Source organism: Prosopis cineraria, unplaced genomic scaffold (assembly GCF_029017545.1).
Source record: "Prosopis cineraria cultivar Desert tree isolate PC_DT_omini unplaced genomic scaffold, ASM2901754v1 PC10, whole genome shotgun sequence".
NCBI lineage: Eukaryota > Viridiplantae > Streptophyta > Magnoliopsida > Fabales > Fabaceae > Prosopis > Prosopis cineraria.
Window position 1 is genome coordinate 13,570,174 of NW_026555341.1, and position 26,803 is coordinate 13,596,976.

At 32.6% G+C, this 26,803-nt stretch overlaps 2 protein-coding genes across 2 annotated transcripts; both read left to right on the forward strand.

The window, feature by feature from the left end:
- Positions 1 to 687: 687 nt before the first annotated feature.
- On the forward strand, positions 688 to 1,784 carry LOC129322429 (metalloendoproteinase 2-MMP-like). Its single transcript, XM_054968756.1, has 2 exons — positions 688 to 1,383; positions 1,467 to 1,784. Exons 1-2 carry the CDS (start codon positions 688 to 690, stop codon positions 1,782 to 1,784), a joined length of 1,014 nt encoding a protein of 337 aa, XP_054824731.1.
- Positions 1,785 to 11,618: 9,834 nt separating this feature from the next.
- Positions 11,619 to 12,713, forward strand: LOC129322430 (metalloendoproteinase 2-MMP-like). The gene has a single exon (XM_054968757.1). It carries the CDS (start codon positions 11,619 to 11,621, stop codon positions 12,711 to 12,713), a length of 1,095 nt encoding a protein of 364 aa, XP_054824732.1.
- The last annotated feature ends 14,090 nt before the right edge of the window (positions 12,714 to 26,803 follow it).

Here is a 26,803-nt window from a genome sequence, read left to right on the forward strand (position 1 = left end):
CAACTTTCAGTTTGTCAAACTGACTTTTGAAAAAATATATCCAAACATAAATTTTATTACAACAACTGACTTTCATTAAACTGACTTTTATCAAATGAACTTTCATCAAACTGACTTTTGACAAACTGAAAACCAAACACACACTATGTTTTTGTTTACCAAGAAGTATACACACACTGCATTAAATAATGGAAATGTATCTTTTAAATTTAAGAACATGTGAATTTTATGAAGTTTTTTTCACGAAAAAAAACAATATTTTATTTTTTATAAAAATAATAAAATAAAAAATATAAGAAAAAATTTCATAGAAATTCATGAATCTCAATTTTTTCTACAAAAATGTTTTCTTAAATAATACACACACACACGCACGCACACAATTCATGCATCGCTTTTCCTTGTACAGAGCCTCATAAAGTTCCCTGTTTTTCTGTCGGGAACTTGGCATGTAGATGTAATGTCATATTGATATTGATGCCCATGGAAATTAAAGCAGTCGAGTATAGGTCATTTCGCTGACGTCATTAAATAAGGCTAATAACAATATTAATATATTATAGATAAGATTAAAATGATATTATTATACAAAAGTGGAAGTAACTCATACAGAAATAAACTATAATTTTCCAGTGCTATTAATAGCCACTCAAATTTTCTCTTCTGCCAAGCAGAAAGCACATAAACATGAGGGTGAGAAGAGCTTACATTCTGGTCTTGATTTTATCCCTTCTAGTTGTTGATGAATCTTCCCCGTTTCTTCTCCGACCAGCTTCAGCTAATATATTGTTCAGTATACCTTTGTGGCTCAGAATATTCAGAACCCTCAGAACCCTAAATTTTAGCAAGATTTCCAAAGTATGGGATCAATTGAGATCATTCTTGCGTGGCCATGGTGGTCGTCTTCGAATAGGAGACGTCGTCGACGGCATATCTAAGCTTCAAGACTATTTTCAGTTGTTCGGTTACCTTAATTCCACTTTGAATTCAAATTTCACCGATGAATTCTCCGTCGAGCTCGAATCAGCCATTAAATACTTTCAGAAGACTTTCCACCTCAACGCGACCGGCCAGCCCGACAACGCCACTGCGTCGTTGATCACGCTACCACGATGCGGCTTTCCTGACGTTATAAATGGATCCATCACTGTGATGGAGAATAGTACGACGCCGTTTACCAAGTGGTGGCCGGAGGGGAAGATAGAGTTTACTTATGCTTTTTCACCTGAAAATGAGACGATGACGACGTCGTTAAAGGTTGTGTTCTCGGACGCCTTCAGTCGGTGGTCTGTGGTGACGAGGTTGAATTTTACAGAGACGACGTCGTTTAATGAATCTGATATTCGAATCACGTTCCTGTCGCTGGATGGGCAGTTAGGACTGGTAGGAGGCGGCTGGTTGGATAAAACGACGATCAGCTGGGGTGTCGTTTGGACGTTGATGAGAAGTGGGTGTTACCGAGCCAGAACTCGACGGAGAGCGACGAACTGGATCTGGAGACGGTGGTGATGCACCAGATCGGTCACGTGCTGGGACTGAGCCACTCGGCGATAGAGGAGGCAGTTATGTACCCTTTCAATTTGGCATCGAAGAAAAGGAAGGTGGATTTTGCGAAAGATGAGTTGGAGAGGATTCAGCAGTTCTACGGTGCAAAATCCGATTCAAGTGAGTTATCACCAGCGCAGTCGCCGTCGCCGGAAGCCGGTGTAGTAGGCGGCGCAGGGCCAAGATGGGGTCGGGATACAACTTTATGGCTCGGAATCATGTTGCTTTTCTGGTCTTGAAAACCAAAATTCTGAGTTGATGCAAGTAAACGTATTCAGTATCTGTGGCAGTATCTCTCTCTCTCTCTCTCTCTCTGTTTTTTTTTTTTCTTTTTTCTTTTATCATTTTCTTGCCAGCTGTATGGCAAATTAGCAATCCAACGGGGAGAGGAGTTGTGCACTTCTTTTCTCTTTTTTTCTCTATATTTTTTCATCATAATCATCTATTAAATTCTTTGCTCAAAAAAAAAAATCATCTATTAAATTCATTTAAAAAATAAAATTAATATCATAATTGAAAAATAGGAAAAAAAATGAGGAAAAAGGGTGGAGAGATCCCTCTCCCCAGTCAATCATGGGTGAGATAATTTTGAATTTTTCCTTTATACCAAAAATAATCTTATTGTTGCATTTTTATTTTTTTAGAACATATTTTGGATTTTCTCATGGAGAAAATATACTACTTCGATCTTATAGGATTTTGTTTAAGGACTTTAGTAGAACCTCTTTTTCCGTTCGCCATCAAAAGAGGAGATTCCATCAACATAAAATCAGTCTGTAATAAAAAGCAAATACTTTTTAAAAGAAAAAATATAAAAGCAATTACAAAGACTCGAGAAAAGAAGCCAAGACAAAAGCAAAAAAAAAAAACAGAAAAATGACTAATTAAACAGGTCTAAGTTGATCTTCGAGGTAGAATGCCGCCAAGATAGTATCAGGTGAAGCCTGAAGTAATTCAATATGTTGATCCAGCAAGTGAGCATTTTTCGCTAGAGAATCTGCCTCCAGGGTTATGTTGCATGTTCCAATGTATCCAAACCTGTAAATTGGCACAGAGAAAGAAATTGTGCACAAAAGTATGGTTAAGTAAAAAATTCAAGACTTATCTAGCACATCCACAGTCACGGAGAATACAAAGAATCGTATCCTCACTCTCACGCTCAAAAGGACACTCAATGTTTGTGTTTATGCCTCTGTTAGATCTAAGTGAGTTTGTGGAAAGCCTCTCATGGTAGGCTCGCAAAATTTCAAATTTCTGATTGATAAGATGCAAATACTCTTTCACTTTGCAGGAAGGTTGATGACTCTTGTCCAGTCAATGACTTCACAAACTCTCAATTTACCACATACAACCAGCAAGGTTCCTGTTTCGGTGTGCAATTAAAGAACTTGAAAAAAATTCAAGGAGAGTTTATTTGGAGACTCTACCTCCAAACATCAGGAAATTCATGCCATAAGCTGGGATACGCTTTGTGAGACCAAAGAGAAAGGCGGATCTGGGCTTCATCAGATTATTAAAATGAACGAAGCACTTCTTAGCTGAGCCATTTGGAATGTGATTATTAATCAAGACACAGCTTGTGTGCTCAAATATCGAGCGACAAGTGTATGATCCGGAAAGCAGATCTAGCCCAGGGTGCTATTGTTAAAAATTTCCCAAAGTTGTGTCTCATATTATATGGGATATAAGATATGGTGATAATGTTTTGTTTTAGGAGAATAAATGGCTTGATGATGCTTTGATGTTTTGTTTTGTTCATTTCTTCCTGATAGCTAAACGAGATTGGTTTAAATGGAACTTACAAGTTACAATTTGGGGGAAGGGGGGAACAGGGCTTCTTCCAATGGGAAAAACAAAGCCTTTTTTTTTCTTTGCTTTAAATTAAATATCATTATTAAAAAAAATGGTCTTTTACAGAAGTGATTCTTAATTATGATAAATTATTTCAAGTTTTTTCTCATACTTGTATTAAATGGTTGTAACCCAACTTATAAGATTAAACGACTCTAATTTGTGCAAGTGGTTTTATGCTTTTGTACGTGGTCAAGTGATATACATATTAGTATTATTAGCCTTGGTTTGTGAGTTGGGGGGGGGGTGTTTGAAAAATATTATTTGGTGACCCAAGATGGGTTTGAGTGGATAAAGATGTCATGAGAAAGAATTTTTGTATCAGACTGAAACTAATAACTATATTATGTTCACGTTATAAAAAGTTATGAGGATGAAGTTGCCACGAGAAAGAATTTGGAATTGTGTGTAAGAAGTTACGCCTAATTGAATATGGTAGGACCGCGGAGTAGCAGGTGGCACGTGGCCGAGATGATGTCTGTCGTCGGGAGACAACTTTATGTACGGCTAGGAATCTCGTTGCTTTTAACAAAATATATGGTAATAGCAGTCTTTTTTCTTTTTTTTTTTCTTTTTTTTTCCTTTTGGCAAAATCATTTTTTGCCAGCTGTATAGCAGGCAAATGAGTGCGTGGTGCTTTCGCATTTTCCCATTCTACTTAAAAAAAAAAATAATGACTTTAGTTTCATCTTTAATATATAATAGGTAACATCACTTTAAGATTTCATAAAAACAATTAAAATATGTTAAAGTTTTATAAATTTATCAAATAGCTGCTAGATCTCCAAGAGTTTAAGGATGAATAAGTTTGAAAATAAAATTACCAATTTACCTTTTATCATTAAAAAGAAAATTTTGCTTAAATGCATATCTCACGAAACTCATAATTAGCGATACTGAAAATTGTTGCATATCCATTATTGTTGATCACGGTAGTGTAAATTTCACTTTCTCATATCCATGATTATTACCGTTGTCTTCATCTAAGCGGGGTGGGAGTGTTTCATTTGCAACTGCAGGATTTCATCGACAAAAAACAATATAGTGATTGTTGAACGGGTAAATGATTTCTTGTGTGTTAATTATTTCATTATTGTTTAAGGGTAGGATAATGCTTTTTGGGTATACCTGCGATCATTCGGTTTGCATAGCTAATAGGTATGGAATAATCTAATGCAATATTGATACATTGAAAAATATATGATACGAATAACTTTACATGTTGTTAATAATGTATTCTTGTGTTGTCAATATGTTATGGATAGTTGTTGATATACTGTATTGTGCAGGTTGACTTGTAAGAATGCAAATACTACTAAAAAATATGTATTATGTTATGGTTTTTTATATAGGGGGACATTTTATATATTATTCCCAAGCATATGATGCACGCTTATTTTATTGAAAAATCTCTGTTATGAAACAATACTATATCTTGTCAATAGTAGATAAATGTGTTGTCATTATGCTATGTATAGTTATCAATATACTATGTGTGGCGTAATTGACCTGTAAGATGGCAAGTTCTTCTGAAGAACATATATTACGTTTTTTTCATATAGGGAACATTTTCAAAATGATGACTAAGAAAGTATGTAATATGTTAGGAGAGTATTAGAACAAGAACAATAAAGGAAGGGTACGTATGAAAAGTTGATAAGAATGATATCATCAAATGAGTACCACATACATGCTCTTGTTTAACATGGCAAATGAGTAGAATACCTTATGTACATGCATATGCAACAATTAAGCTAGTTTATGGCAATGTATACAATTTTGTGGATGAATGTTACTGCTCAACAGAAGATATATACCAGCACTATGAGGCCGGTAGCCACACATGACTATTCATGTCTAGAAGCATTGACAGTGATAAATTTATTAACTCAAACATGCTTGAAGCCACTAATGACTATAAGGCCTTCAAGTGGGCCAAAGAGTAAAAGAAGAAAATCTCAATTTCAAAACAAAAGGGTTTGTCACTATGCAAGATGTCATGAGATTGGTCATACTTTCAAGACTTACAATTTTTTTTGTTTATTGCACTTAATGTATCAACACTTGTCAATGAAGTGATAACTTGTAGTCAATGGCCAATGGCAAGTAGTCAACAGGTTCTTATAAGTGTTTGATTTTTAAAGGGAATTATTGTACCTAATGTATCAGCACTTGTCAATAAAAAATGCATAGCTTGTCAATATAGTGATAACTTGTAGTCAATGGCTAACGGCAAGTAGTCAATAGGTTCTTGTAATTGGTTGATTTTTAAATGGAATAACAGCACCTAATGTATCAGCACTTATCAATGGTAAATATATAGTTTGTCAATATAGTTATAACTTGTAGTCAATGGCTAATGGTAAGTAGTCAATAGATTCTTGTAATTGGTTTATTTTTAAAGGGAATAATAGCACCTAATGTATTAGCACTTGTCAATGGTGAATGTATAGTTTGTCAATATAGTTATAACTTATAGTCAATGGCCATTAGCAAGTAGTCAACAGGTTCTTATTACTGGTTGATTTTTAAAAGGAATAACAGTACTTAATATATCAGCATTTGTTAATGGCGAATGCATAGCTTGTCAACATAGTGATAACCACTTCTCAATTGCCAACAGTAAATAATCAATAGATTCTTATAACTTGTTAATTTTTAAAGAAAATAATAGCATCTAATATATCAACACTTGTCAATAGTGAATGCATAGCTTGTCAATATAATGATAACCAACTTGTCAATTACCAACGGCAAGTAATCAATAGGATCTTGTAACTTGTTGATTTTTAAAGGGAATAATAGCACCTAATGTATCGGCACTAGCCAATGGTAATGCGTAGCTTATCAATAAATTGAAAACCACTTTTCAATCTTAGCTAGCCACTTGTCAACATTTAATTAATAAAACAAACTATTTGCCACATTTATAAACTTGTAATCAACATTCATAACAGCATTGTCTAAGTTAACTACACAAAATGAGCTAACTATACAAAAAGACATGATTATCAATAAAGTTATATCCTAAAGTTCTATCAATAATCTTCTATTTCCTCTTCTTCCTTGGGATTTTTCTAAGAAGGACATGGCTTTGTGCTCCTTCACGTTGTTACAATGACTCAGTAACCACCACAAGAATTTTATCTTCTTCCTATAGAGGTCATCCTGTACCATAAGTCAGTCTTATAAGGTACGACAGGGATTTTTCAACAAAACAAACTTGCATCATATGCTTGAGAATAATATATAAAATATTCCCCTGTATGAAAAAACATAACATAATACATGTTTTCCAATAGTAATTGCATTCTCACAAGTCAGCCTGCATAATACAGTATATCAATAACTATTTATAGTATATTGACAATACAAGAATATACTATTGACAACATGTATAGTTATTCATATTAGATATTTTCCAACGTATTAATATTGCACTAGATTATTCCATACCCATTAGCTATGCAAACTGAATGATCGCAGGCATACCCAGAAAGCATTATCCTACCATTAAATAATAATGAAATAATTAACATACAAAAAATCATTTACCGCTCAATAATCATTGTATTGTTTTTTGTCGATGAAATCTTGCAATTGGGAATGAAACACTCCCACCTTGCTTAGATAAAGACAAGGGCAGTAATCATAGATATAAGGAAGTGAAAATTATTCTACCGTGATCAACAATCATGAATATGCATCAATCTTCAGTATCACTGATCATAAGTTTCATGAGATGTGCGTTCAAGCAAAATTTCATTTTTAATGGTAGAGGGCAAATCGGTAATTTTATTTTTAGACTTATTTACCCTTAAATCCTTAAGGATTTGGCAGCTATTTGATGAATTTATAAAACTTTAACATATTTTAAATATTTTCATGGGACCTTAGAGTGATTTTCCCTATATAATACTCTATCCAGATTTGTTTACTGGATTAAATATTTTTTCTCAAAATATCCCTAATTAATATTCCATTTTTCTGGTCAATGACAAGGAGGGAATTTAGTAAATTAATTTTAGGGGCATGGAAAAATCTAACAATAGATCCATATAGTTTGATTGTGCCTTGTTTCTATTCTCTATAATTTTATTTCTTTATTCTTAGTCCCTTTAATTTGATCCTTCTTCAATTTTAGTTCCTATAATTTTAATAATGCGCATAAGAACCATGATCTGACACTGTCAAAGATAACTTTGCTAACATGTATTTAACTTTGTTAAGTTGTTTGCTAAGTACTTAATCTTACCTTTGTCTCCCAGATTCTTCTTAAGCCAAATATGAAAGAAAGATTTTTTCTTATTTACCTTTTATTTTTTTATCACACCTATTCAATTTATTTTCATGTCATCAGCACATTTTTATCATGTTAGCAAAAACGTTAGCAGAGTTACAATGAAATTACTTCTATCAGTGTCATGGTCTTTACATGTAGTTTTAAAATTATGGAGACTAATGTTGCATATTAATCAAATTACAGGGACTAGAAGCAACGAAATAAAATTATAGGGAATTAGAACAAAACATAATTAAAATATAGTGACCTACTGTTATATTTTCCTAACCCCGTTAGGAAAATATTACAAATATTTTACTCATTAATTGCAAATAATAACTACTATAATGTTTTTAAATCTTAATTTATGAGTTAGGCAATTAGAGGTTCATAAATTTAGAAAGAAATTCCTCTGTAATATTCAAATGATAAAGATAAATCTTTTTCAACTAGCAATGAATGAACCTCAGTTTGGTCGCCAATGTCCTTATAACTCATAAGTGAGAGATTCTAGGTTTGATCACGTTTGTAACTCAAGTAGTTAGTGTCTGCTTTTTAATTTAAAAAAATGTGTCAAAGAGGAGATTCCATTAACATAAAATCAGTCTGTAATACAATCAAGCAAATAAAATGAAAAAAAAAAATATTAACAGTTATAAAAAGGAAACAAAATAAACGAAATTATTTTTAAAAAAGGTCAAATACCTCCACTTACTCACCTGGTGATGAATTGTTCAAACAATCAACTAGAGTTTTATTGTCAGATTCAAAACAAACCTCATCACGATGATTATTTATAGCATATTCCATCCACAGCTATAAAATCCTGCTTCCAGAACAGAGTTAACCACATAGTTCTGCTTGCAACCATCCAGAATCCAACCACTTTAAGCGCAGAAGATAATTGGTAAAAATTTAGTGTTAGTTTTTGCTTTATATATATGTAAATCGTTCAATTATTAATCAACATTCTTTTTATGCTTTTTTTTTTTACCAATTCGTTTTATGTTTTCACTTATTACACGCGGTTAGTATTAATTTATTTCTCATGTGCACAGGCGGGACTCCATATATAAAAGAAGACAAATTAAACTAATAACTTTTGATGAAAATAAAATAACAATTTCAACAGTATGAAAAAAAATTCCGTGAAATATAAAAACATGTATATATAAAATAAAATGTATAGAAACTCATATTATTTACAATAAGTTAAGTCAATTATTAATTTTCTTAATTTTTTTTCATGTAATACTTCTGTCAATTATAGAGGGAAAAAATAAGCACAACCGTTGTCCTATAGGAGTACAAGAATATTTATTCAATTCTAAAGAGTGCGGTAGTAACACTGTTAAAATATGCTGATATAAATAACAAAATATTTATGGTATTATGTAATTAATGAAAACAAGTGCAACCACTTTGGTAAAAAAAAAAAATAGACTCATAATTTTTTTAAAAAAATAAAAGAACTAAACGTAACATAATGGTCTAAATTGATAAAAATTAAATTGAATTAAGGGCTATTTTGATTTCATTTAACAACATATACATGTTAAGTCATCAACATATTTTACATATTAGATTAATTTTAAAATCAACTGTTTTTTAAAACTTAATTAAATTAAGAGACCAAAAAGTTTTATTATCTATAATTATAATATAAGCATGGACGAAGAGCATAATCAACAGAATTCAGGATATACAATCCTTTTGCTGTCCGTTTTAATTTCCCTACCAAAATATGAATATAATTCAACATGTTTTGAACTAGAATTAATAATGCAATATATATGATTTGCTGAAAAGTAACACAATACTGACTAACTAGCATCTGTAATTCTTTCATCAAACACTCAGCCAAGTTACCTCATCATCATCAGAACAGTTATAATGCTAAAGCCTTATACTTAGCTTAAGATTTTTATCATTCAATTTGACTGCTTGAACGCACTAATAAAATTCTTACTCTCACTCTCACATACACACTGTATTTATATATGATTATATACACAATTAAATATTAGGGAAAACAAAATCTTTGATTCTTATAGTTTCATTGATTTTTGTTTTTAGCTCCTATAATTTTTTTTTCAATATTGTCAATCTCTATATTTTTAAAAAAATTAGGTGACCTTTATTTTTAGCTCCTAAAAAATTAGGCCCTATAGTTTTCTTTTCTTTTTTTTTTTGGAAACACTGGAAAAAAAGCCATTGAGATTAAAAGCAAAATTCAATGAAATTATAGGGATCAAAGATTATGTATTTCCCTAAATATTTTATATAAATGCAAAAATACCAAGTATGGCCTATATATGAAACTTCCGTTTTTTTCGGTTGGCTTGCATGTCAACGCCACTAATTCTGTTGGTGGATTCCTGCTTCCTTCGTACAGATATGCACCCGTGAATGGATGGACTCTACCAAAAAAAAAAAAAATTGTCAATCAAATTTTGACTTTGATTTCTAAAAAAATTATATCTTTGATCTTCAGATTTATACATGGGCCAATTTCTCTACACACATCGTCGTTCACCACCATTATGCAAATTGCTGCCCATCGAAATGGTACGTATCAGATATCTAAATAAGACTTTCAATTTATTGACATTGTCAATCATATATTGGTCATTTCGTTGTCCAAATTAAATTTAAGGTGACGTTTATAACAATAATATAGATCGGTTAGAGTAATGCATACTATCATATATTATATATGTAAGTTGAAAAAGAAAATTATTGCCTTCCTTTTCACCATGCAATGTAGGGGTGTTGAGTCTGGACCTGTCTCGATTGGCCCGGTATCATCCCGATTATATCGGGATGAGTCTTGTCTCTGCTCGAAAATAATCGAGACGGGACTTTACAGGACGGGATAAGAAAGGGGTTTGGGACGGGACGAGACACGGGATTATCATCGGACGTCCCATCCTGTCCCGAATATTATATATATTATTTTTTATTTTAAATATATTAATTATATTAATATAATTTATACTTATATTAATTATATTAATTATAATTTAATACTTGCAATTGTTATTTAAAGCTAAAGTTTTTTTATATTGATAATTTTAATGGCATAGAGTAAACATGACGATATCTTTCTTTATAATATATTAATTATATTAATATAATTTATTCTTATATATATCTATTTAATAACTTTTATTTATAACATATTTCTTGCTTTATTTTTAGAAGAGTAATTAACTTAGTACATGTTCACTAAAGTAAAAGAATAATGATTTGATGTTATATTTGACTTGCCTATTGTTGCTAATCTTATAGCATAAAGATTACTTGTATTTATTATTATAATATGTAATTGTGATTAATATAATTCAATAATTAATTTTAAATTATTGTTATTTATGTACTTGTGTTGTTTTAATTTTAAACTTAATAAATTATATGATTTAAAATTTTAATAAACATTATTATTCAAATTTTTTTTAATATTATTCTATTTATTGGGATGGCGAGATGTTCTGATCTTGTCCTGGATCAGGACGGAACGGGACATAGGATTAAAATTCAGTCCCAATTTTTTTTTCGGGACGGGACACGGGACGGGAGTGTCCCGATACCATCCCGTCCTATGAACACCCCTAATGTAATGTGTCAGTAGAGTGTGTCTAAGAAATTCAATTGATGGTATTATAGGCTCAGGAGAGAAGTCTCTCTATTTGTTTTTCCTCCACTCCCTCCATCCCCATCATTCAAATTATTTTATTAAATAATTTTTTTAAATGATAAAATTAATAAATTATGGGGACAGGGGAGGAAAAAAAAGTGGAGAGGCCAAGCCCGCACGAAAGGACGAAGTATCACAGAAACTACCATTTTCAAGGTCTATTTAATAGTGACTCAAATTTTCTCTCCCACCAAACAATAACCGCATCATAAACTGTTTTTTTCTTCTTCGGGATCGAGAGAAATGAGAGTGAGAAAAGCTTACATTCTGGTATTGATTTTATCCATTCTAGTTGTGGATGAATCTTCCCCGTTTCTTCTCCGACCAGCTTCAGCTAATGCCTTGTTCAATATACCATTGTGGTTCAGAATATTCAGAACGCTCAAAAACCTAAATTTTAGCTTCATTTCCAAAGCACTTGATAAATTGAGATCATTCAGGCGCGCCCACAATGGTCGCCTTCGAATAGGAGACGTCGTCGACGGCATATCCAAGCTTTATGACTATTTCAAGTTGTTCGGTTACATTAATTCCACTTTGAATTCAGACAACACCGGTAAATTCTCCGCAGAGCTCGAATCAGCCATTGAATACTTTCAGAAGACTTTCCACCTCAACGTCACCGGCCAGCCCGACGACCCCACCGTGTCGCTGATCACTCTCCCGCGATGCGGCATTCCTGATGTTATAAATGGCTCCTCCACTTTGTTGGGGAATCGCACGACGTCGTTTAAAAAGTGGTTGCCGGAGGGAAAGAAAGAGCTCACTTATTCTTTTTCACCAGAAAATGAAACGACGACATCGTTGAAGGATGTCTTCTCGGATGCCTTCCGCCGTTGGTCAAACGTGGCAAAGATGAACTTTACGCAGACGACGTCTTTCAACGAAGCTGACATTAAAATCATGTTCGCGTCGTTGGATGAAGAGCTAGGAGTGGTTGGCGGTTCGTGGTTGGATGATACGGCGAAGAGCTGGGACGTCGTTTTGGACTCCGATGAGAAGTGGGTGTTGCTGAGCGAGGACACAACGGAGAGCGACGAACTGGACCTGGAGTCGGCGGTGATGCACCAGATCGGTCACGTGCTTGGACTGAGCCACTCGGCGATAGAGGAGGCGGTTATGTACCCTTTCGTTCTGCCATCGAAGAAAAGGAAGGTAGATTTTGCACAAGATGATTTGGAGAGGATTCAGCAACTCTACGGTACAAAATCCGATTCCCCAAAGTTATCGCAGACGCAATCTCCGCAGCCGGGCGGCGGAGGAGTCGGTGGCGTTGGGCCGTGTTGGAGTCTGATTTCCACTTTATTTCTCGGAATTAATTCGCTTTTCTGGTTCTGAAACACGAGTAACCTTGAGTACCATAGTTCTGAGCTGCTGGACCTATCAATAAAGTGCACGTGTTCGACATTCACAACTGTCATTATTATCTATCAACAGCATTAATGTATTATGGCTGCTCTTTTTGTTTTGTTTTTCGTTCTAAACATATTACTATGATTAGAGGAAAATTTTCTGATATTGATGGGTGTGTCCTGGGACTGTGAGCCTTTATGGCCAAACTTGGCAATATAAAGCCTCTTGGGTGTGTGGGTGTGTCATCGTTATATAATGCCTTTATTATTATCATCTATATTCAATACGGCAGTCTCTAGTGAAAAAATGTAAAAGTAGAATTAAAGGAAACCACAGTTAATTAGCATAAAAAAATAAAGAAAACATTTAAGCTGGAGTTGATTCCCTTAAAAATCATATGTCAGCATTACAAGAAAGAAGGGAAAAAAAAACAATTTGTAACCTTGCAAAGATATTAATAACAATTAAAAATCTTAAAATGTTGAAATGTCGGGAAAAAAACCATAATTTTCAAGTTTGTGATCAAGGGAGCGAGCTTCACAAGAACAGGGACACTTGTTCAAGTCCAGACAGTTGTTTGACTGTAATATGTTGGTTGCTGCAAAGAAGTGAAACTGTGAGATAAACAGAGAGAAACGAGCGAGTCTGGGCCTTGTGGGCGTAAGAAGATGTGCCTTTCTGGATGATTTTTAAAACTACATCCTCTTTATTTTATGTTTTTGTTACCTATTGATTTGTTGGCAGATAATAATATTCTTGTTGTTTTTAATTATTGTTCTCATAGGATTAAAAAAGGAATTTGCTTGATATTGCTTTTTTTTTTTCGTTTTAGATTGTTGTTTGGTTTCTTTTTTTTGGGTTGTTTGTTTTTTTCTCTTTTCTGTGTGTGAGCTGTGTTATGTTGTATCTAAGATTTTTTTTAGAGTTTTTTCTAAGATTTTTTTTAGAGTTTTTTAGCTACGGCTATTAATGTTTGTAATTTTTTTGGTCATCAATAAAATTGGTTCTTCTCTAGCTAAAAAAAAAAAAAGAAAAGAAACTCCAAGTCTCCTACTTTCTTCTTCTTATTTTTTTTTTTTTCAATAATGTAGTCTCCTACATTCTTTGTTAGGATATTAATCTTTTTTTTTTTTGGGATATCGAAGTTAATCATTTTTGTCCTGAGTGTCAACTTTCCTTGGCAAGTGCGTTCTTAATTCTTCATCACTTTAACAATTAAGCCCAACATTTCGTTGGCCCAACAAAAACAAAAACGCCCTTCAACATCACCGTTGCTAATGAAAACACTACAATCTGCGGTTAAAACGTCGTACTTTTTTAAGGCAATTAGGTGGACATGATGATGTTCGTTTTTAAAATTAAATTTCAACTACAACGATAATTAATACTGGACCTCATAATTTATATACTTAAACCGATTTTTTTTCACCATAAATAATCCGACCCTTTTATTATGTAAAGCTAAAGGGTACTAGTTACCTGAACTTTTTATGTTCAGACTTTTTCCCCATGAAAGCTGCCCAAACTATCATTTGCTACCACGAGTTTAGCTTTTTGACTAGTTCTGAAAGCTTATATTTGATAGTCAAGTATTTATGATAAACAAATGTTTAGATCTAAAAAAAATGATTAAAAATACTTAACGATTATTATGATAATATATAATAGTTATTTTTAAGTAACCGTTAAGTATTTATGATATATATATATTTTTGGATAAAGTGAGGGCTACTTGGGGTTGCCTGAACAAATACCAAAAAAAAAAAAAAACAACTATATGTATTAGTTAGCCAATAACAAAAGATAAATGAATTATTTTTTATATTAAAATTACTATATCCTAAACTTGAAATCATACATTTTTTTTGCTAGTTTGCAAACTAAAACAAACAAGAATGACACCTGGGGCCTCCCGTGCCCCGGAAGGGGGGGGGGGGAGTAACGAAGGCCCAATACAATTAAACGTTCATCTATTCATAATTCAGTTTTATTTTGATATATTGGGTCCTCACTTGGGTCTTTAAGCGTTAGTCTCCTTAAAAATTATTACAAAATCATTTATACAGGACTTCACTACCTAATAAACAAAATTATATATACCTACTTCTAAAGCCCAATCAATTTTTTCTTTCAAACAATTATATTCCCAAGTAAATTTTTCACCCACATACCTGACTTTTTGCATTTGGGATCTAAATATACGATCTACAAAATGCTTCATAGAAGTAAAATTTGGTTGGTGCTTCCAGTTTTATCCTCCACATAAATATAAGCATTACAATCACCCAAGATCCTCCCAGCTTCATGAGTTCTTTTACTAATATTTGATCAGATCATCTCAAAGATTCTTACAACTAGAGATATTCGTCTCCACATAAATACAAAAAACCCAAAAAACATAATGATTTTTATTATTCATCACACGCACATGTAGAAGCTGGGTTGTAGAAAAATCTTATTGAACGTGGAAAATGTCTTGATTCCACAATAGCCAGATCCCTATAGCATAACCTGTAGTCTCAACTCTAATCCAACTATTAAACCCCAATTTTGAAATTATTTTATCACCCTTCCTCCCACTAAACAAAATCAGCCTCTCTCACTGAAATCACATCACCCATCCAAGAACTTTTTTGAGGCGGTTCCTCTACAATTCCAAGATAAAAAAAATCATAAAGATAAATATCATACAAGAGAACCAAAGATACACACTCACAAAGGAGTTTCCTCTCGTCTTCCATCTCTCCCATGTGCACCTCATCCTAAGTCTTGAACCATAGGTGATTATTTTTGACGGGTCTGGTGGTTTCTTCGATGATTCTACAGTCATCACGAAGATCCAAATTCAATTTTACTCTATACTGCCATCCCTTCCTCGCACCCTTTCTTTTCTTCATTAACTCCTCCATTCTCATTACGGTTTCTCATCAGGTGGGGCTTATCTTGGTCCATATTCGAGACACCCCCCATAACCGAGGTGTGGGTGCTACTTTGAGTCTTACTGTCAGCAAGGGAGATACTTACTTGGGCCTTGTATTTTGGTTTTTTTTTCCCCTCTCTTTTTTGGGCTATCTTTTCGATTTGTTTCTTCCATTGGGTTTAAATCCTCTTCCGCAATAATAGCAGTCTCCTGGTCCATCTCCGTCTGGACCTTTTCCATTTGGGCCATTACCTCTTCTTGCTTTTCCACATTTTTCTGTCTCTCCTCTTTCCCAGTTTGACTCCACTTGTTTCACGTTTTTCATAACTGGTTCTTTTGCTAGCATCCTCTAACATGACAGGTATATCGTTCTTATTCTCAGCTTCCCCTTTGTCTTCTTCCACCTGCCATCCTCTAACGTTTTTTTTTTCTTTTTTTAACAGGTCCCTTCATGGTGAATGAACTCTTCTTTTCTCCCTGTTCTTTAGCCCCTTTTTCTTCTGACGAAAATATCAAACCTTGATTTATGGGACATGTTCTAATTCTTACCATTTGACTTCCCTGACATAGAAGGCGTGGACTGTTGGTTAAACCTTTGGTCACAAGTACCGATTTTTGCCTGAATGTATATTTGGCTAGCATCCACTCACCAAGCTTTTCTTCCAATGACACTCCTAGCTTACTCATCATCGACTGAGCTACATTCATTTCTTCCTCCGACCGTTGGGTTTTCTCCTCCAAAGTTGGTGCCGGAGCTGCACCATTTTTTGTTTTTTAAGAACAGGCAGTCATCCCTTCTATGACCATAGTTCCCAAAACTAAAACAAATAATCTCCAAACCTTCATCCTCCACAATATACACTCGAATCCTTACAACAAACCTCGATTGAAGCCTTTTACTTAGATCAACTTCAACACTAACTCCGTCGTACCTACCCAATTTTGCTGTGATTCCTCTATTATTACATCGAGTGACACTAGTACAAAAAAAGCTTTTTACATTAATTAAAAATCACATTTTATATTAGTTCAAGAGGCAGTGTTATTTCAGGGATTGCAAAAAATCCTTGAATTTTTACATTAGTTGTTTTCCACATTGGTTATAGATAAAACTATTGTAAAAAGTCTAGTTTTTACATGTATTATAGCTAAAACTAATGTAGACTTTCTACATTGATTCTAAATAGAATAATTGTAGAAAGCCTACTTTCTATATCAATTTTAGCTAAAATTGATGCAGAAAGTGAACTTTCTACAATTGTTGTAACTAGAACCGTTGTAGAAAGCGAACTTTCTACATCAATTTTAGCTAAAACACATGTAAAAAATAGTATTTTTTTAAAGAAAAAAATAGGGGTGTTTTTATGTGTTGTAGAATTTACAACCCAAAAAAACACTCATAAAATAAATAGAAAAAATTAGAATAAATAAAATTCAATGGCCATAAAATAAAAAAAATATTTAATTTATTTAAATATAGAACAATTCGTGTTAACTTTCATTTATTAAAATCATAACAAAATAATTGGAATTATAATTAAACAACTAAACAAAATTTGTCATAAAATTCCTCATAAAAATAGAGTTGATGTTCTTCCATATTTGAGTTGCTCTTTGCACCACTACAAAGCACATAATCACCAATATTTGTGTTGTCTCTCAGTTCTATCCCCAATACCATGTACTGCATAAACCAAGTTTATAATTCATTAGTCAATCATCAAAACAAAGTTTCAAGGTAAAAAGCACATACACAAGTTAAGTAAGAATAGCATACCTAATTGATAACAATAACCTAGTGAAATTCCTTCAATCAAGATTCACAAACAAGAATTTATTTAGCTGGTCTGAAACTGACAAGACAACTCCAAGGTATCAAAAGCATTCAATCTTCCAAGACAATCCCTATATATCCTTTACGTTCTCCATTTTCCTCAAAGACCAAAAATACAAAGAAGTTTTTTTTCCCCAAACTCGTTATTCACATGGATATGTGATAGATAACAAGAGAAAAGGAAAATATTTTCCTTTCCAAATGTGAAATTTTTTATTAAAAATTTGATTATTTTATTTCTATTTTTTATACCAAAATTGTAGAAGTTCAAATCTTTCAATCCCCCTGAACAAGCAACTATGACTATCTTATTAAATTTTCATTAGAATCCTACTACTTAATTAAGTATTAAGTAGCAAGATTCTAAAGAAGACCACCACCGCCTCAAAAAGAGTTGCATTGTTTGTAAGTGAAACAAAAGGGCTCTTGAAAATACTGTTTTTATAACAAAGTTTTCATATGTCCATAATATAATAAATCTGCACCTCAACTGCTAGTGATGATATAATTGACTCTCATTAATAGATTGCTATAAGTAGTTATACCAACTCCACTCTAGCTTTCTAAGTTCTTGGCTCAAAAGCATTAAGATAACATTTTGCTTCTCCACTTTGATATCACCAATCAAGTGAGGAATTGTAACTTACTATATAATATAATTAACTAATTTTAGAAACAGGGTATTATACTTTTAGTTAACAAACATGTTAAACTAAATGAATTTTTTACTTACCCAAAACCTATACTTGTAGAATATGACAATATGTAACCAGCTAACAAAGCTTCAGCAATAACTGCCACAAACATAAATGCGAAGAACTGAACAGATTTTGATCCACTTCTTCCTATAAAAGTTACAAAAATTATAATAGATAAGTCTAGGGATTAAGGAATTTTGTGTTTGTGAAATAAGAATCATCAACAACAATATAAATCAAGTCACAGGAACAAAAAGCAAAATATAAAGTAAGAGAAGAAAAACTATAGAGATCTTTATTATATTTGTGCTCTTTTAATTCTTCTTAGTGTTTGACTTTGATATATAAAACATAGATGATATATTTATAAGAGTGGGAAAGAGACTGCCAGTTCATAGGGAAAGCGAGGAGAGTGATCTAGTTTGTTTGGATAACTAACAAGGTGGCTCATGTTAAATAAAATTATCAAATACTTTATGGTTTTCTTGGCTCATGTTAACAAGATAGCTTCAAGTACTATTGCATCCCTAATTCTTTCTGATAAATTCGCATCTCTACAAGCTACCACTAGTAAAACATGAGAACTATAAAATGTCAAGTATAATGGCAATTATATATTCATACAAATGCTATAGTAATAAACAAGCTATTACAGGATCAATTCTTGACGCACTTGAATATATCAGCAGAGTAACGCACAACAAATTGCTGGCCACTATTATATGGTTGGGAGGTTCCCACTAAACAAAAGATAAATATATTATGAGATTTTGGAGAAGGCCAAGGTGGATTCACCACTTCAATTAATGCCCTTATATCTCAATTCTAATTGTATATGATGAGTAATAACAATGTTGAAGACAAAAATGGAGCAGATAAAGGGTTTTAAACCCTTCGAATGTAACTAGAGAAGGAGAGGACACAACTTTTGCATGCAATCTTTTAAATACATTATCCTAGGGATTTTTCTTTAGTTTTCTAGTCCTAACATTATAGGGATATACCAGTAGAGTACAAACAAGATGATGGGTACCTCAGAGGAGATATTAGTAGCACCACCTAATCTGCTCATGATTAGAACTTGTTCATTTCACCCTTACAAACAATAACGATCATAAGAATCCTAAAATATGAACACACAACAAATTTCCATCAATATATATAAGACTCACACCTTTAGTTACAGTACCCTCTCTGTGACGTTGTGTGGATCCATTGCCCTACCTCTGTTTTAATTGTACTGGAATTTCATTCTTCGGGGCCTAGTTTATCGCTAGCACCTCTAATGCTTAATAATTCTACTACTATTATTCAAATTAACAAACATTTAAGAAAATCAATAAAGGAAAAGGAACCTGAAAGTGGAATTTAAGAAAGAGTTCAAATGACAAAAAAAAAAAGAGTCAGAAGACTAAAAGAATTAAACTACGGAGGTTGAAGCTCGACTGGCAATGATCAATAAGTGTAAAGCAATGCCATGAAATTTGATATAGTGCACTAGAGAGGAGGAGAAGGCATCAAGGAGGACAAGGTGATTGCTTTGGAGGCTGGAGCGGATAAGAGGGGTTGGCAATTTGGGCAGTGATAATCTGGGTTCAAGAGAAATACCTTGAGGCCCCGTTTGGTAGTTTGGAATCATGGAGAAAGAAATGGAATTGGACATGGAATCTGTTAACATGTGTGTTTGGTATGCAATAATTATGATTCTTTGGAATCAGGATTCAAGGAAATTTGATGGAATCCAATTCCATCATATGCATCATGGAATCCAATTCCATGGTTTCTTTTCTCCAATTTGCCCCTTCTCTCTCCTCCAATATAATTTTTTTTAATTTTAAAAAGGACACTTTAGTCTTTTCTTATTTTAAGTGCTTATATTTTATTAAAATTATATCAGGATTCCATCATTATACCAAACACACTTTAAAATCCAATTCTATTCCAATTCCGATTCCGATTCCGATTCTGATTCTATTAAAAACTCTTCCATCATACCAAACATGGCCTGAGAGTTGCAAGTGATGATGGAAAGAAGCGAACGTGAGGAGAAAAATAAGGAGGGATTTGATCAATTTTTGCTCAAGGCTATGCTATCCACATTAGTTGATTAAAGAAGATGTGTAAAACATTTTTTCTACATTAGGTAAATTAAGAACCAATTTAAAAATTCTAATCAAATAATAAAATAATTACAAAAATGCCACTAGTCATTTTTTTACATTGTTCCTCCCATAACCGCTTTAAAATGGTTAATGTAAAAGGCATTTTTTGATCAAGGTACTCATATCAACATTTAGAGCTTTTCTCGCCATATTTCCTAACTCAAGCATGAAATCTTTTATGTAACAATGCTTAGGGAGTGTAGGAACTCTCATCGATATGGCAAGTTTGTTAACACTATTACAATACAAATTAGAATTCAAATTTCACCTCTAAACAGCCAAGTAATGTGCTAGGATAACCCAAGGACCTTCAAATCCTTAGTTGGGAAAGTAAAATAATTATTTGGTAGGTCAATTAGTTCAAATTTATCAATTTTTAACAACAACTTCAACCTATCATGCATGACCTTAGGAAGAACACTTTTACCTATTAACGTCACGACCTACACATCATTCCATGGCAAGCATAAGCTCTTCAAGCTATCATCAAGCATATTGATCTTAGGCAGAGCTTCCATGATTTTCTTTTACTCATCCGACAATATAGGAGCTATCCTTCTCCTCTTGCAATCATTCCTTCATGAGAGCCTTAAAATCCTTCTTGTATTTCATAACTTCTTCCGCCATCAGCTTTTCTTTGCACAACATAAGAGTTTTACCAGCTACATGATTGCTTTGTTTAGTATCTATCTTCATCTCTAGCACCGCTCCCTCATTTGCCTCTTTCATTAGGGTATATCATCAGGAAGAGTTTCTTGACTTTCTTCCTTTCCCTTCTCCTGCATCTTTTTAAGATTTCTAGCTATAGCATAGCATCTTCATCTTCCTTTGATAAACCTTGATCCTCCTCTCTGACAGAGGTTTTCGAGTACTCATGCTCACTCTTTCTCTTACTAACTTTCTCACTCATCCTCTCCCTAACCAATCTCCTTTTGGGAGAGTTTTGCTTGGGTTATTAAGATAATAATTTAAACATATGTAATTAAAATTTTTAATTTTTAATCATTACTTTTGAATTATTAATGTTAAAATTTAAACTTCACATACTTATAACTTGAGGTTCTAGCTCCATTACCATATTAAGTTTTTATATGCCAACTTTTTTTAATGAAAAATAGGTTTGTTAATAAAAAACATTACAAACTAATCAATAATAAACGAGAGAGACTCCTTTCAACATCCTCCACCTTCAAATAATTGGGATTTCATCAAAGGTTTGATAATTATTTCATATCACATCATGAGTATTAGTAGTTAAAAATGAGCATATTTGTCTTGGAAGTCAAATAAATATTAGGAAGAGAATGGGTGGCTAAACTCATACATGCTAGCTGCGAATCCAATATGGCTACTGATTGGTTAGTAAAGAATAGGCTCACAGCAACAACTGGGTTTCATGCTATTCTTCAACATTTGCTTGAGCTTCGAAACATTTTGGAGAGGGATTGGCCTTCTATGGCCACCATGGGTCGTACCTAGGTAGTTTTGACCACCTTTTTGTTATATAAAAAAAGAGCATAGTAATTAAATTCTATGTATATAAAGTTTTAAGAAACAACATAATCCTTATTAACTACTACAAAAATAGCAATATATAAAGTCATTTATTAAACAATTATAAGAAAAATGATTTTATATATTTAGGCGAGATTTTGAAAATCAAATACTAAACGATTTTTAAAGAACCATTTAATAGTTTAACAAAATACTAAATAGTTAGTCCCTAAAATCGTTTAGCATTCTTTCTATTTTAATATTCTTTAGTATTCTTTCTATTTTAATATTCTTAAAATTCAAAGAATATCAAATGGTTGTTTTTAAAGAACCATTGTGTAATGTCTTTAAATACTCAACGGTTTCCTTAAAAAAATTGTTTAATAGTGTATATTAAAAAATTGTTTCAAAACAATCATTTAAAAGTGACCCTTTGTTATTCCTGAGCATTACATTTTTTAACTCGAAACTCTTCTTCTCTCTAAAAACCCAAATACCTAGCCACCGAACACCTATTCCAAGCTTTGAGGAGCTATTTCCGACTAAACCCAACTTTTTGCTGTCATTGAAACATTGTGGATTTAGTCACTGCTATACGTTTTCATCTTACCGCTGTGTTTCGTATTCGTGGGTTTGTGATTTTGCTCGGCCTCTTCTCTTCCTCTTCTTAGCTACATCTTCAACTTCCATTTGTCCATTATATCATAGGTTTGTGATTTTCCTATGGATTTTAGTTCTCTAAGTTTCCTCGATCTTCAACATACAATGAGCCAGGGCACAAAAAAGGTTAGTGTTTTTAAAAAAAATTATATGTAAAAGAATATGAGATGTTTATTTGAGTTTCAATTGAATGGCTTTTTGATTATTTAAATTAGTAAGTAGGTTTTTCTTTGGTTTCACAAACAATGTGCTTGAATTTTGGTTGGATGGAGATGATTAATCAGTAAGTTGACTAAATTTTGCTTGAATTTTTACCTTGACCCAATTCTTGATGGCAATCCTAATAATAGGCAGGGTATAATGGTGATGATTAATTAGTAAGTTGACTAAGTTTTGTGCATATATATATATAAATTCATTTTCTTTGTATAAATATTTCTCATATCAAGTTTTCAATTGCATTTAGTGCCATTGTCATGTACTGTATTAAGGTCGATCAACAATTTCAATAACTAATGGGTAGTGATTGCTTTGATACAACGATATCATAGATAGTTATCAACATATATGTATTTATCATTAATTATGTTAGTAATGTAACTATAGGTGTAATATCATCCTTATTACCCCAACAATTAACCAAGACCTCATGGTAATATAGGATTAACCCACAGTAATTACCAAACTATAGTTGAAAAGCTTTAATTATAGGTGTAAGTAAACTAGCCATACTAGAAAGGAAAAGACCAATTCAAAGATCTTCTATGGTTAAATATTTGAAACTAACAATTTATAACTTTAATTAATACACACTACTATGGTAGAATTTCCAACATCAAGTAATTTAAACTCATTGAAAACCCAAGTAATTAAACTTAATTTAAATTATAAAAGCAACAAAGATGGGATCCTAAGTTTTAATAAATTAAACACTTTAAATCAAGCGAAAAAAAAGTTCTAAATCAGAGTTATAAAACATACAAAAGTATGGGAAACCAAATATACTTGAAAGCATTTGAAAATAAGGTAAAAAATGTCAAAGATCCAAAAACCAAGTCATCTTTTGTGGCCACAGAGTGATGCATCACAGCTAATGTCTCTTTGTGCCTTGCACCATGGTGCATTGCACAAAACATGACAACACATTGATGTCAAATGACAAATTCACTAAACAACACACCCTTGATGTTCAATTGAGGTGATATAGGTATCCATAGAAAACTCATCGAGTAAACTAACTAATAGCGCTGGTTTTATTTCTAGATTATTTAATATTAAAGAATTGGACACCCAAATACAAACTAATCATATTTTCAAACTTAATCTCGACTTATGGTGTTTAAAACTCTACTCGAGTGATAAAAGATCAACCAAACCAAACATCTAGATTACACTCAATAGACTCAAGACAACTTGTGCAATATACTACAGCAATCAAATACCTCATATAACTCAATTCCAACTCCCAACCCCATGGTTTCCAAAAATAATAGGGGGAGGTTTTCAATATTAAATCTCATTATATTCACTTACAATAAACCAAATAATCATAATCATGTTTTGCACCAGTATTTTGACCTTACACATATAGCTCAAAACACATAACACATAACCTAAGGTTCAAAATACAACTTTCAACTAATTATGCAAATGGTGCAAGTACATATTAAAATATGATACTAGTTGGCAATATCAAATTAGATTACAAATATTTAAGCTCAAAATATAATAGGATTATAGTAGGAATAAAATTCCCAATTCTCATTGCTTTTCCTTTGCCTTGCCCCAAAACTAGTGCTTGTAAAATGTTAAATAGAGGGATCAATATAACCACTTAATAACCAATGTAGTCTAATCTATGCATATGCAAGTCAATTAACTATAGTAATGCAAAGTGGAATTTATGCAAACATATTCACCTTTCAAAATCACAAATCCATATCCGTTCATATGCTTACTTTTCCATAATGCACAACAATATAATCCCATTACAAACTTAACGACCATGTGACAGTTTATTAATAAAATACATGATCAATAACTCTGTCATAACCTTCTAATACCTCTAATTGAAATTATCAGCTATTAAATAAAACAAGGATATATATGTGTGAATGGAACAACTCAAGCTCATCAATCGTGAGGTGTTACCCAGCTAAAGGTTATTACACTCACTCTCAAACCATGATTTTCCCCATTTATGAATCTTTGGGGTGTTGCTATCCTTAAGGTAATCTCCTTAGGAAACAAGTAGAGAACAACCTAGGTTATTGTCCCTTGACAAATAATGAAATAGTCCCTCAACAAGTAAAGAGACAAGTGACTAGCCATCAATTTTCAAATGGCAACCGTACCATATGGATTTGTCTTTTTACTTCTCTCCTAAGGCAAACTCTTGCCAATCATGATCATGTAATAAATATATGTTTAACACATTTAGCATGTCATTTCCAAATATCCTCATACTTATCATATGTAGCATACTTCATTTATTACTCTTCATACTCATAATCACATCGCATCACAAGTATCTCATTCAATTTCCATATAGGTCAAATTATCTTTAACAACCATCATCAAAGGCTACACTTACATTGGAAATTTCTAAAATGTAAATCACAACATAGCAAATAAGTTTGCATATTCAAAATGTGTTTCACAAAACTCTATAATTAATCAAACAAGCAATGCACAAAAATTAAGTTTCTCTTAGTTACTTCAAACTTTTGAGAGGTCAAAGTTACCCCTCAATCAAAACTTGCTTCCACAAGATATATCTGAGCTCAATTTGTAGACAATGTGGTTAATTTACAATTAACAACACTGACCATCATTAACACACTTCCAAATTTCAATTTTGACACTTGATCGCCATAAATACAACCTCTTGTGTTTGCTCACTACCATTAGGTGTATTAACTTCTATTAGCTCCAACTAACTTTATTAAACCTATCTATCATTATTAATAACTTCCAACAAACTCTCAAGTAAATGGATCCCATAAATCATCAAACACAGGTGTAAATAACTTAAATAACTTTCATTAATTCTATTTGAACTAATGGGTTTGGACCATAACCCTATAGGTCTAAAAGTCAACTCCTTATAACAAACCCTAACTCAAAAACTAAGTAGAGAGGAAGAGGAAGGAATGATAAAACTTAGGAAACTTACTAGATGTGATTTGAAGCTCTAAAATGCTCTTAAATGATTGAGGAATTGAAATCCTAGCAGAGAAAATTGTGTCTCTCTCAAACTCCCAATTTCTCCTTTGTTCTTTGTGTTTTTTAGCTATTTAAAATGATGTTATGATGCATTGTCCATCCACAATTAAACATAATAGAAACATATTTGTTCGTGATCGAGACCACTTATCTTGATATAACCCCTCTATCTATGACTGCAATCGATTATCTCCAGTGAAAAACACAACTATGAATGGTTGTGATTAAAGAGCACATCCTACTTCCAGGAATGCTCAATCACGACTAGTGATCACCCTAGTCGTAAATAGGCTTGGACATAAGACCCATTTCTCCTTCAAACTCAATCTTAAACCTCAAGTCTTGCTCCACATTACTCCTGACTAATTCCTTCTTTGTTTAATACTCCTAATTAAAATTTTAGGATGTTACAATATGTGATTTTATATCATTAATTAATTGATCAGATTTAATTTTTATCCATTGTATGCTCATAGTTCCCAGAGCAACTGGACAAAGGCAGGAATTGTAGATATGCTATCATGAAATACATGAAGGTCATAATCCAACATACTCCTATTAGGACTCTTCCTGACAATGTAATTATGTTGTCAACCTTCTCGTTATTATATTATTTTTACTAATTAACAAGACTTTAATTTTTTGTTTTTCTTTTTGCATATGGTACTATGAGGACGCTTACCATGACACATTTACTAATGTCTAAATGAAAGAAGTCCTTGAAAAGCTTACACATAGTATTTTCCTAGCGTGGTTTAGATATAACAACTAGCAATAGTAATAGTGAGAAAGTAGATTATATATGTATATATTTAAAGTTGACTTATATAGATAATATAGGTATACTTGGCCAATTTTTGGGATTTGGTGCCTTATTTTTGCCATGAATTAGTTTAACTTGAGTAACTTCAAATTAATGTGTATAACTTTTATGTAGGAATTCATAATATATATTTCATCTATATGAGTATTACTGGCTTCTGAAATTCTATTTTTGGGTACTAGAATTTGATTTGTAATGTACAATATCCAGCAACTAAAGTCAGTTATTTGGGTAGGCCATGCTTATTCGGATCGGGCTT

Excerpts from the sequence above, each read along its gene's own strand:
- LOC129322429 (XM_054968756.1), top strand. The coding sequence starts at position 688 with ATGAGGGTGAGAAGAGCTTACATTCTGGTCTTGATTTTATCCCTTCTA. Across the intron at positions 1,384-1,466 it reads TGGATGGGCAGTTAGGACTG|AACTCGACGGAGAGCGACGA; the intron begins GTAGGAGGCGGC and ends TTACCGAGCCAG.
- LOC129322430 (XM_054968757.1), top strand. The coding sequence starts at position 11,619 with ATGAGAGTGAGAAAAGCTTACATTCTGGTATTGATTTTATCCATTCTA.